Here is a 13,509-nt window from a genome sequence, read left to right on the forward strand (position 1 = left end):
AAAGAGTGACAGATTTTAGAGATTTCATCTCTAAAAGATGTCATCCATGTGGCCCTAACATTCATTTTTTTTTTTAATGATTTTATTTATTCATTTGTCATAGAGAGAGCGGGAGAGAGCACAAGCAGAGAGAGTGGCAGGCAGGGGGAGAGCGCGAGCAGGGGGGAGGGGCAGAGGGAGAGAGAGAAGCAGACTCCCGGCTGAGCGGGGGCTGAAGGCAGATGCCCAACTGACTGAGCCACCCAGGTGCCCGGCCCTAACATTCGGATGATAATGGCAGGAAATGTATTTTGCTCTCCAAGGACTGGAGATATTTCTGATTGTCATGACACTGTGGGGATGCTGACATATAGTAATAGAGACCAGAGATATGCTTGTAAATATGCTACAATGCACAGGACAGCCCCACAAGCAAAAAAAAAAAAAAAAAGTTTAGCCCCAATATCAGCAATGCTGAGGTTGAGAAACTCTGGGTTACAGTTTGTTCAAAAAGCCAAGGAAGATTACATAACTCCTTTTCACTTGGGCAGAGGTTTATCTCAATTCTCTGAAATTATCAGCAATACCCCTAATGATCTGGCTGCCTTTAATGGTTGAGCTTCTGCTTGTGGGTTTTTGCACACTACTACCTTAAAGTTCAGTTATTGCTCACTAAATACACCATTAACTGGTTATCCTTCATCACGTGTATGGACTCAGCTTGTTAACAGACTCCTCCTCACTAGGCATATGTGAAGGTTTTACTTATTTGGAGTCATTACCAAAATTTATGGTGTTGGTTGTGTTGAGAGAGACAAAAACGGCAGGAAAGAAAGTGAAAGTAAAAATCTTACATGGGATGAAATTCCACTAGGCTTAGGATGACTTAAAAACTTTATGAGTGAGAGAGAATGCAAATAAATAATTTCTACTTTAGATGTGAAACTTGCCAGCTTCATCTAGGAGTCTCTTTCCTTCCCTTCTTTCTATAATCAGGAGCTATCAAGAATAAAAGAAGGAAGACAGAAAGGCACTTGGAAATGGGCAGTTCACCTGTTTGGTATGAGAACTGAACCTGAAAATCTCTGAGGTGTCGCTATGAAAATGAAAAGAAAGGAAACCAGGACATGTTGCCCAAATTGGATCAGACTTTCCCTTTTCCTTTTCTTTAGTCATAGACTTGCAAGATATGACAAACTGTTAATTATTGTGTGATGATAGAGAGGCAGGATTAAGCTCTAGGATATGATGGGGGGAGTGCAGGGAGACAGTCTCTTATGGAGAAACCTCCCACAGAACATATTTTTAAAATGACTCTTCTGACTTCTGATGTTAATGGTCTTCTCTTTTCTCATTTAACCAAAAATAAAAATTTGAGAATTTGAAATGAGTTCTGGGCATGTGGATCTTGTAGGATCATACTGAACGAAGGCCAGAGTATCCATTTTGACTGTTAGGAGATAACCATCACAGATTGTGAGCTTAGGAGAGGTTATAAGAAATGAATAAGAGAACAGAAATGTTCCAAATGGATTACAGAAGAAAAATTGTGTATGGATCTTCCATTTATGGGAAAGTACCAACTTATGAACTGGTTATGTTCTTGAAAGTTCATCTGATTACTAGAAACAACAACAGCACAACTGAAGTGGAGGGAAAAAGTAGTTCATTGATTTCTGGATAGGATCTTAAAAAATTTGCAGTCCAATGCTCTCTAAAATGAGGAGGAAAAAACTGGTTCAGAAAAGCTGATCATCTTGCCAAAGATCACTATGAGATTTAGGAACAAAGGTTGGTCTTGGGATTCCCCAGGCAGTCTACTAACCATGTTGTGTTATCTATAAGCAGGAAGTGAGTAAAAATAGTGATGGTGAGGAGCAGAGGGATAGATGTGCTGTCCAGGTGTCTGGAAGGTGAGGGAGAGAAGAGGAAGTGAAGGTGGTAGAGAAGGAACACTCCAGAAGCAAGGGGTCAGGTCTGTATTCTATCCAACCTATGGAAGACAATTTGGGTGTACACTGAGCGGGGGCTTCCTACATGTGGGGTTCTGGTCCCTGCTATTGCCCAGAAGATACATGGTGTACAAGGAGAGAAATGGCTCAGATGGAATCTGGAAGTTCTTTACAAAATGTCAGCAACCTTCAGAATCAAACTGATGGTCTCAGTCCTCTAGAATTCATTAATTTATTCAACAAATATATACTGAACCCCTATTTTATGCCAGGTACTGTCCCAGACTGTCCCAGGCTATAGTAATGAATGAGACAGATAAGGTCCTTTACATCAGGAGGCTGCTTTCTAGTAAGACAGATAAAACATAAGCAAACAAATATGATAATGTCCAATTATGTTAAATGCTATGAAGGAAATAATACAGGGTAATACAACAGTGACTGAAGAATCAACTTTAGATTGGGTGGTCAGAAAAAGCCTCGTGGAGGAGGTGACATTTGGGCTGGGACCTCAAAGACAAGAGCCAGCTTTGCAAAGGGCTAGGTCTGGGTGGAGAGCACAGCCCATACAGAGTGCAGGATCCAGCCTGGCAGGTTCAAGAGGCACACAGTAAGCCAGTGTGGCTGTAACTTGTTGAGCAAGAAGAGCAGATGAAATGAGGTCATCAGGGGTGAGCCCGGCCATATTTGATTGATGTGTATGTTCATTTAACAATTATGAAGCACTTTTGTGCAGAGCATTGCTAAAAATATAAAAATAACACTGAGAAACCCCTACCTCAAGGATTCTGTCCCCAGGGAAAAAGTTAAGAGCTTAGTAGGGGTGACAGAATTCTCAAAACAATTCTGCTAGAAAGCATTCTACTCCAGACACAATCATAATGCAGACATTACTATGCTGTTTAGCAAGGACAGGGGCTTTCCAGAAGCAACTGTGTCAATACAACCATGCACCTAATACAGCCAGTTTATAATCTGAAGATGGGCACATACTAGAAATCCAATGACACGGTATGAGGTCTGAGATCCGGCCATCTGCTCCCCCACGTTAGGGAGGTTAGGTCATCCCAGAGATGAGTCACTGAGCCCACCTTTCCCCCTTTCCCCACCGGGTGAGCCTTCTCGGTCTTCGTGGGTGGGGCAGGGCCATAGGAATCCCCCAACCGGGGCCTAAATCTGTCGCCCTCAGAAAACCCAAGGAGGGGAGCCGCGAAGACCAAAGCTCTGATTAGCACCTGATTCACCGAGGCAGTCAAGGCAGGGTGGTGACTACTGGTAACAGGTCCCCCGAGCTGTCCCAGGGGAAAGGTCTGCGGGAGTTTCGGTGACCCTGATCCCGGGGGAGGTGGCCGAGTGACGCGCGGCGGCCGGGTTGGGGAAGCGCCTGCGCGACCACCAGGCCCCGCCCCCGCCCCCGCCCGTAAGTCTCTCTCCCGGAACGCTCGCCGCTGGGGCTCCCGCCGCTGCGCTGCGCGTGCGCTTTGAGCCCCGGCTCCGGCCGCCGGGAAGCTGTGGGCTGCGCAGGGCGGGGCGAGCGGTCGCCGCGCTCGGAGCTCCACAAGTCCCCGGGAGCGGCCGGGGAGGGGTTCTTGGGCGCTCACGGGGCGTGCACTGGCAAAGCGAGACCATTTCCCGGCAAGGGCGCCAGTTCCTCTGCTGCTCGGCCGGGAAGTCCGGGGCGGACTAGCGGAAAGCCCTACCGTCCAGGCCAGTTCCCTGGAGCAAACCGAGTGGCCTGGATGTCCCTGATTATTATTGTTGTTGTTTATACTGCGAGCACGAAATTCCTCCCCAGGGCCTCCTCCCCCGCCCGCTCCACCTGCTCCTCCCTCCTGTTGTAACATGCCATTAGTGAGACTGCGACCTCATTTCCAAGGGTGCTAGAGTTCGCATTCAGCCACCATGGGGAATGGGATGAACAAGGTAACGTGTCTTTCTTTCATTTTTGCTGGTTTTGTTTCCACTTTCCAGGCTTCCCCCCTGGCTGGTGTTTGCTGGGCAAGGAGAGCCCTCGACGGGTGCCCCCTCTTCGCGCTCCGACCTGTCTGACCAGGTCGTGTTCCACCGCGACTTTGACACTGGATGCGCTTTCCTCTAGTGGGAACGGGAGGGAGGGGCGGCGCGCCTGGCGCGGTGCTGGTGATGTCTCTGTTTTTGAGGTGCCCCCCCTCCCCCCCCGGCCTCCTGCGGGCTTCCGGGTAAGCAGTGCCCCGCGCCTACCCTGCCAGCCGGTGTGCTTTGCAACTGAGAGCAAGCCGTGCCCTTTAAAAGCGTTGACACTTGTTCTGCCGAGACCTCAGCTGAGCTCAGAGAGGTTGTGGTTTCTTTTTCTCCCTTCCCCTTCTTCACTCCCAAACTCGGCTCTTGAAGCGTCACCACCCACATTATTAGTAAACTGGAGTAGATAAGTATCTTCTATTATTTAATTCTCTTTCTCCCACATTCTTTTTTTTTTCGTGTGGACAGAGAAGTTGACAGAGACTTAAGTCCTGAGGTGTTACCTGGCAGGGGTGGGGGTTTTGAGAAAACAGATTCAGAGCTGATTTATCCTGGATTATATGGATTCTGCAACAAGGGCAACCTGTTGGCTGGCTGCTTGTGCTGATTTTGCCTTATACAAAATTCGTGTTGCTCTCTTCTTTTTGTCTCTGTTCTGGCCCCCACCTTGTGAGATAGTCTTTGTCTTTCCTGACAGTGGAAGATACCAGAAATTAGCTCTTGCTGTTGAGAGCTGCCTGGGGTGTATATTCATATCAATCACAAGGCTGAGGATTTTGTGATCTGGTACCCCTGGTTTAAAGGAGAGAAAAAACTTTTAAAAAGCCTTCAGCAAAAGCACGTACCTCTTCACAGGTCTTTAAATGGTCCTGGATCAGATGTTAGTTTCTGGCCTAAGGCTTGTGTGCCCCCATTCTATTCCACTCACATACATCTCCACATAGATTCAGCTTTCATATTTGGTGGATAAAACCATGTGGCTGGCTGGCTTTCCTTCTTTCTTTCGTCTCTGCACTAGGGTCAGCAGTGGTTTGGTTCTTGCAGCTAGAGTGTGAAGTGCGATGGGGAGTGTTAGAAGTTAAGGTTGGGAAGAAAGTGCAGTCACCGGTAATCCTGGGTACCCGGTTAACTTTTTTCTCCTGCCCACATCATGTTTATTGTGTTCTGCAGACCCAGTTTATAGAAGAACTGTGTGATTTGGCCCTGCATATCTGAGGCTTTTTGGTAACCAGAATTGTATTCCTTGTGTGGGTTTTTTTGGGGGGGGGGCGGGAAGCAGTGACCAAGATTAGAAACAGACTATTTCTCTTGGATAAACACTTGCATTATGTCCCCATTAAAACTGAAATCCAGGGGCACCTGGGTGGCTCAGTTGTCAAGTGTCTGCCTTCGGCTCAGGTCCTGATCCCAGGACCCTGGGATCAGCCCTGTTTCTCCTCCGCGGGAAGCCTGTTTCTCCCTCTCCCACTGCCCCTGCTTGTGTTCCCTCTCTTGCTGTCTCTCTCTCTCTCTGTCAAATAAAGAAATAAATAAAATCTTAAAAAAAAAGAAATCCATCAGCACCATAAACCTTCTGCTTGTTAAATGAAAACATAACAATAAAGATGCTTCCACAAGTTTGTGGGATTGTAGTCATACCTCGGTTTTCCTTTGGTTCTTTCTACAGTTTTTTTCACTTGAGTTCACTCTCCATCGCTTTTGCATTTGATTGGTAGTATTTTATATTATGATTCAAAGAACATACTTAGGAATATGAATATGAATGATTGCCTAAGGTTCAAAATTAAGGCTTTTCAGCAAAAAGTCATTCTTATCATGACTTTTACCTTTCAAGGAAAGTAATAAATTTCTTGCTGTTATTATCATAATCATTTTGTATTGTAAATAGAGCCACTATACCTAATGTAGAGATGCAGAAACATAACAGATTTAGAGAGGTCATTAATTTAACAAATATTTATTGTGTGCCTTCTATTAGCCAGCTGCTATGCTAGTTGAGAGGGCAGAGGGAGAGTACAATGGTAAATGACACAGTCCTTCATAGAACCTTTGGTATAGACCAGAGGTTGAACCAACTGAAGTGTTTGCCTCCCATTGTCACAAGCTAGGTTTCCTATGAAATCCAGGGACAGCTCGATTTTTACCAGGTAGAATGCTTTTTGGAGGACACAGAGCAGCTAGGAAAGAAGAAGCCATCAGCCTGGGCAGCTGGGTTCCAGATGAAGTGAACCAACCCTGGCAGTAAATGGGGGGTTAAGATGTTGGATGGGGAGGGTCCTCACATCCTGCCTAGAATGGTAATGCCTCCTTCAGCCCACAATTAGATCATTAATTCAGGTTGATCAAGATAAAAATATGCACATGGAGAGGGTGCCTGGGTGGCTCAATTGATTAAGCGTCTGCCTTCGGCTCAGGTCCTGATCTCAGGATCCTGGGATGGAGTCTTGCATGGGGCTCCCAGCTCAGCAGGGAGTCTGCTTCTCTCTCTCTCTCTCTCTTTCTCTATCAAATAAATAAATAAAATCTTTTAAAAAAATGCACATGGAGAAGGATTTGGGGCAGATTTCTCTGATAAAATGCTTGGCTAGATAGACTAGATTTTTGTTTTTCATGGGGTATTATAGTACTTAAGACTAATAAGATGACAGTGAGTATAGGAGTTTCCATGATAGGTCCTCACCCAGAAGAGTAGCAGGTTCAGACCCTTGAGAGAACTTTGAGTCAGTTGGGAGTTTTCAAAGACTCCACAGAAACATGACATTTGCATGCAACAGGCTGTTTAGTTTAACCCTAATCCCACTAGAGACATTTACTGGGTTGATCTTTAGCAGCATAGTGAGGCACTCTGCATTGTGGCTATGAGCCAGACCACCTGGCTTTGCGTCCAGGCTCTGCCACTTACCAGCTGGGTGGCTTTGGGCAGATCACTTAACCTCTGTGCTCCTCATCTGTAAAACGGGGATGAAAATAACAACACTGACTTCATGGGGTTATGGTGAAGATCAAATGAGTTACTCTGTGCAGTGAAATCTCAAAATAGGGCCTGACACACTATAAACTCATTAGTGATGACATTTTTGGCCAATTCAGAGGATCTATTTGAGAATTGCACAAAAAGTAATCAAAGATTATTTTAGTTGCCTGCCTTCCTCTCCTCTGGATGAATGTCAAACATGAAGGAAGAGAGAAGGTGGCTTTTCCTATTTTGCAATTAATTTGGAGCTCTGGGGAGTTTTTTCAGGTTACTTTTCAGAGTCTTTAGAATTCACTTGGGCTGAACTGCCATCCTAGCACAAAGGAAAGATTTCCACTACTTTCAAAATCAACAGGAACTAGGTTTCAAACCTAGCATTAGGACCTTAGTAATGTTATTTAATCTCTCTGAGGGTCCATTTCCCAATCTGCACAAAGAGGATAAGACACACTGACTTCCCACGGTTATAGTGAGGCTTAGATTTTATAAGCTGTAGGCACATGATATAAGGCTTAAAAAATAATAGATCACAACTGCTGTGTTCTCTTTTTCTACTTCCTCATCATCTTTAATAGGCCAGAACACAGAAGCCTCATTCCCTTACATTGCCTGTGTAACATGCTGTGTCCTCCTAACTGAGATGGACATGATGTTCTGACACACAGGAGACTGGAATGTATTGATGAGAACATCCTCCATGAGGACATGACATGGACATAAAAACTGCTAAACTTGAAGCAGTCAGAAGAAAATCTACGTTGTTTAGTTCCTAAGTTTTCTTTTGCTAAGGATGACCAACTTCTGTGAGATGGGAAAGGAATCTTGTCCCAATAATCTTAGGGCACAGATACTGCAAATCATGCTTTTAGTTCCAAGGGCATTGTATGTTTTTATTTGTAAATGGTCTTAGAAAAGCATTTCTATGGTTAACATTTTGATTCTGCAAATCAACTTGCTTTTACAGATGGGAAAAATATGAAGCCTAGTTTAAGACACACAGGAATACATGAACAAATTCTAGCTAAGGCTTTTAATTTCTAGCTTCTAGCAAGGTACTTTGTCACTAATCTTGTAACTTTGAGCAGTTCCTTCTGATCTCAGCTTAAACACTTTTACTCCAGCAGGATCCTTGGCCGAGATCAAATGCCACCTAAAATTGCACTCATCATCTACTTACCCCACTCTCCTGAAGTTATGTCTTACCCTCTGGAAGTCTCTCCTGACTGCTTAATTCCCTGACACCCTCCATCACATCCCCTTGTTATTTTCTTCATCATATTTATCAGTACTTAAAATTGTTATTATTTGCTTACTTTCCTCCCCACCCTCCCTCACACACACACACACACACACACACACACACACACACACACACACACAGAACAGTAGCCATTAGTCACAGGGCTATTGAGTACTAAAATGTGGCTAATTGCAAATGAGGTGTGATTTAAGTATAAAATACACATCAGACTTTGAAGAGTTAGTACAAAAAATTTTAAACCATTCTATGTATAGTTGTATATATTGGTTACAGAAATATGTTTATATATTGGTTGTGTATTATAAATATTCCGAATATATTTCAGTTAAACAAAATATATTAAAATTGATTTCATCTGTTCCTTTTTACTTTTTAATGTGGCTACTAGAAAATTTTAAATTACATATATGGCTCACATTCTTTTTTTTTTTTTTTTTAAAGATTTTGTTTATTTATTTGACAGAGAGAGAGACAGCGAGAGAGGGAATACAGGCAGGGGGAGTGAGAGAGGGAGAAGCAGGCTTCCCACTGAGCCAGGAGAGCCCGATGCGGGGTTCTATCCCAGGACCCTGGGATCATGACCTGAGCCGAAGGCAGCCGCTTAATGACTGAGCCACCCAGGCGCCCCTATGGCTCACATTCCATTTCCACTGGGCCACCACTGTTCCATGAGAAGCTCATGTGGTGAAAGACAGAGGGGCAGGGCTAGCACAAAGCCTGATTTGGGGTGTCTCTACCACTCTGCTGCTTCATGAGTGTGATCTTGAACAAGTCACTTAATGTTTCTGAGCTTCAGTTTCTTTACCTCTTTTGACTCATAGAGATGGTGGTTAGCTTATCCAGTCTCATTTGCTCAAAAATGAATATGGTGATACTTCCCAAATTCTTGAGAGAAGCAAATGAGAATTTATTAGAAGATATTCTTGCAACCTGGAAAGTGCAAATATGCCTTGCTATCAGTGTGAGTCGATTTGTCCCATTAATGATTACAGTGATGACACTGGTTTAGGATGGCTCTGTTCTCCATAGGAAGATAAGGGAGTAGAGTTGAGAAAGTTTAGTTCAAGGGGAAAAGATCAAAGACATGCATATGCCTCCCTAGGCATATGCCAGAGTTCCTCAACCTCTGCACTGTTAACATTTTGGGCTGGGTCAGTCTTTGTTGTGGGGGTTGTCCTGTGCATTGTAGGAGGTTTAGCAACATTCCAGACCTCTACCCACTAGGTGCCAATTGCACTTCTCCCCCATAGTGACTACCGAAAATATCTCCAGGTATTTCCAGATATATGCTGGAGGGCAGAATTGTCCCCCATTGAGAGCCACTGGCCTAGGTGTCCCCCCTCAGAGGAGAGGGTCTGGCTGATCTAGAACTGGATCATTATCAAAAGGTGAATAGGGCCTTAAAGGTTGATAATCTCTGTTTTCATATGGTGAGGGGCTAGAAGGTTAGACATCCTTGTGCTATTAATGCTGCTGTTTCCATGTGACAGCACCTGACTTGGCCACCTTCATAATTTATTCATCTGTCCATCCACCCATTCATCAGAGTATACTATTGAGCACCTGCTATTGTCAAGGCACTGTGCTAGAGCCTGTACTGGGAGATGAATGTGAAAGACAGGAAGCCCTGTCACCCTGGCCCCAGGCGGCTTACAGAGGAGTCCCTCTGTGGGAAGTGAGCACACCATGTAGGCAGCTGTATAGACAGACTGCTCTATGCTGGTAATCTGTCTTCTGTCCTCTATACTACCTTCTGGATATTTTCTCTTTTCAACATCATAGTTTTATTTCATATTGAAGGAACAAATGCTTACGGCTTTATCCTAAGTGCATACAAGATTATTCTCAGATTTTTGAAATTTTTTTTTATTTTTTAGAGAGAGCGCAAGTGGAAGGTAGGGGGTAGAGGGAGAGGGACAGAATCTTAAGCAGACTCTGCACAGAGTCCAACATGGGGCTCTGTCTCAATGACCCTTAGATTATGACCTCAGGTGAAATAAAGAGTTGGACCCTCAACTCACTGAGCCACCCAGGTGCCCCACGAATATTCTCAGATTTGTCCTTTTGCAAATGCAAACTGGTTAAGTCCATGGCCAAATGGCATTAAGAAAGTCTGTGACATTTGACCCTTCAGAGAATCCACCAGAGTTATCCCCCTCATTCCTGGCTTTGAAACCCAGAAAGTTCTTTCTGACTTAGGAAGAATTAAGATTATCCCACCCCCACAACCTTGTGCTGCTGCCTGATCAGGAATTTTATCTCTTAAATCTGTTTGGGTGGTGTTCTTAGATTCCATGGCATCCTGAAGCACTAAGAGAAATGTTTAAAAAATAAACTCAAAATATTTACTGCCCTTAGAAGCAGTATTGTTTTGTTCATAAGTGCTTTTTTGTGGTGAAGGATTTGATTTTATGCTTTTCTCTATGGACAATGTTAGAACAGTGTGGGTGTGAAGGATACTGATCAAGAGGAGGCATTTACCATGGAGAATCTTTAGCATGGTCTCAAAGTATTTCTGCAAGAGTCTTCCTTGGCATTTTCTATTTCTAGACAGGCTTTTGTCAGAAAACAGAATCTTTTTTGACTAGCATAGTGCTAGAGAGCATCTTCCATTGCCTTTTATTAACTCTTCATGTGCCAGACTCTGTGGCAGGCTTTTGAAACAGAGCAGGGAACACAATAGACATACCCCTGCTTCAAGGTCAATCAAAAAAGTAAGCAAATAATAACAATTTTAAGTACTGATAAATATGATGAAGAAAATAACAAAGGGATGTGATGGAGGGTGTCAGGGAATTAAGCAGTCAGGAGAGACTTCCTTAAGAGCTGTCATCTCATGGGTGAACAATGGGGGAAGAACATCCTCTGCAGAGGGAAAAAAGAAATTATTTCCAAGGCTAAAAGATGATTAGGACCAATCTGGTTGTTGTTATCTTAGAGTCATAGAACATTCCCAAACATATCCAAACTGTATATACAAACTTCTTTCCTTGATCTATGCTTTTCTTCCCTCCCATGTGGTAATGATTTCACTCCCCTTGTGTTCTTGCTTCTGGCTTGAGTTCAGACTTCATGAATTGACTGGCCAGCCACGTTGTCCAGATGAACACTCTGCTCTTCCATGGTCTCCTCTATAAGCTATTTTTCTGCTGGAAAATTATTTCATTTCATTTTCTTTCTCTGTACTTAAGGATTACCAGAAACAATCATATCAGGGTAGTAGATTGGTAAAAAAAATTTTTTTTAAAATTTTTTATTTATTTATTCATGAGAGACAGAGACAGGAAGCAGAGGGAGAAGCAGGCTTCCCCACTGAGCAGGGAGCCCGACACGGGACTTGATCCCAGGACCCTGGGACCATGACCTGAGCCGAAGGCAGACGCTTAACCATCTGAGCCACCCAGGCGCCCTGGGTCAAAATTTTTGTTTCAAGTTTGAATTATGAAGCTGACTAGAGTAGAAGTTTAAATATTCATGGGGTTTCTGCTCTTCTTGAAAACAAAAATCTAATTTCTCTCTCTGCCAATGGCCAACCTTCCTTTGTCTTATTTTGTAATTCTATATGGAAGAAACTACAAAAACTGGGATTGAGCCATTCGCTTTCTATTTCCGGCCCTTGAAACACTAGCTTACTCTTGTGGTCTTGAAAATGAAGTTTAAAGTTTACTGACATTAGCTCTGTCTTCTTTTTGCATATGTGGAATTTAAGAAACAAAACAGATGAATATGGGCGTGGCGGGGGGAAGAGACAAACCAGAGACAAACTGAAGGTTGCTGGAGGGGAGGTGGGTGGGGGATGGGTTAGCTGGGTGATGGAGATTAAGGATGAGCACCAGGTGTTGGATATAAGTGATAAATCACTAAGTTCTATACCTGAGACTAATATTATACTATATGTTAACTAACTGGAATTTAAATAAAGACTTGAAAAAGAAAAAAAGAAAAAAAGAAAAAAATTTTAGGGACACCTGGATGGCTCAGTTGGTTAAGCGTCTGCCTTCGGCTCAGGTGATGATCCCAGGGTCCTGGGATGGCTTGCTCAGCAGGGAGCCTGCTTTTCTCTCTGCCTGCTCTGCCTGCCACTCCCCCTGCTTGTGCTCTCTCTCTCCCTCTCTCTGACAAATGAATAAATAAATCTTAAAAAAAATAAATTTTAAATGCATATAAAAATGTGCATCAAATGATTTTTAGTAAGTTGGCTCTTTGATTTTAGTAAGTTTAAGCCTCTGTCGTTGCCAGCACTGTGCTCTGGCATCCCTTTGGGATGCTGCTCTCATCCAGCACTGGCCCCCTGTGTACTGGTGTGGCCATCACTGACCCCTCTGGGAACCTGCCCAGGGCACAAAGGGGCAAGTTTTGATTTCTCAGGCTTTACTCACCATTGTTTTTCTTATCTCTCCTTTCCTTGCTTTACCTCCTCCCACCTTATTCACATTCTCTTTTTGTTCATTTATTCATTGAAAAAACATTTACTTGAGTATCTACCAATCAAGGGAGAACCATCCAAGTTTAGAGAGAACATACAGATATGATGCAGGCAGCAGATAGAGGTCATAAACTATAGTCCATGGGCTATAGTCGGCTTGCAGATGTGTTTTATTTGTCTATCACAATATTTAAGGTTTTGTGTTTTTTTTTTTTTGTAGTTGATAACAGTTGAAAATTGGGCTGTTTCCCTTAAAACCTGGATGCTGGAATTGGGGTCTCACCCTGCATCTTTGTATGGTCACGTCAGCTATGGGGAACTTTGGGGGAAAAGCTAGGCATGGGGCTGAGGCTGCAGACATAGCAAACTTAGTACTTGAAGGTCTCACTTGCTGAGGTGCCAGATTTAGGTTCTATGGTGATAGCTACTTAGAACCCTAATAAGGTTTTAATCTGAAGAGTTACATAGTCAGTTTTGCACTTGGAGGCAGGCTGAGCATTCCTTTGGAGGGATAGATCCAAAGGTCGGGAGATCTTTAGGAGGCTGTTTCAAGTCAGAGGAGAGGCACTAAGAAGCTGAGCAAAGGTACTGCACAGAAGTTTCAAGAGGAGCAAACAAATTGGGGAGCTATTGAGGAGAACAAGTTTGATTTTTAAAAAATTTTATTATGTTATGCTAATCACCATACAACACCATCATTAGTTTTTGATGTAGTGTTCCATGATTCATTGTTTGCATATAACACCCAGTGCTCCATTCAGTACGTGCCCTCTTTAATACCCATCACCAGGCTAACCCATCCCCCCACCCCCCTCCCCTCTAGAACCCTCAGTTTGTTTTTCAGAGTCCATCGTCTCTCATGGTTCGTCTCCCCCACCGATTTCCCCCCCTTCATTTCTCCCTTCCTACTATCTTCTTC

At 43.7% G+C, this 13,509-nt stretch overlaps 1 protein-coding gene across 5 annotated transcripts in view; it reads left to right on the forward strand.

The window, feature by feature from the left end:
* Positions 1 to 3,444: 3,444 nt before the first annotated feature.
* Positions 3,445 to 13,509, forward strand: part of DUSP22 (dual specificity phosphatase 22) — a 90,135-nt gene continuing 80,070 nt past the window's right edge. For 2 of the 5 annotated variants that reach the window (XM_073877504.1, XM_025890984.2), the window contains exon 1: positions 3,445 to 3,854. Coding sequence is in view for 3 of the 5 variants with exons in the window: in XM_025890981.2 (XP_025746766.1) it covers positions 3,834 to 3,854 (21 nt within the window). In the remaining 2 variants the exon portion in view is untranslated. The remainder of the gene's footprint in view (positions 3,855 to 13,509) is intronic. The other 3 variants (XM_025890981.2, XM_025890985.2, XM_025890983.2) reach the window with 3 other exon arrangements.

Source organism: Callorhinus ursinus, unplaced genomic scaffold (assembly GCF_003265705.2).
Source record: "Callorhinus ursinus isolate GAN/ISIS: 27379988/994484 unplaced genomic scaffold, GSC_fseal_2.0 scaffold26, whole genome shotgun sequence".
Taxonomy (NCBI): domain Eukaryota; kingdom Metazoa; phylum Chordata; class Mammalia; order Carnivora; family Otariidae; genus Callorhinus; species Callorhinus ursinus.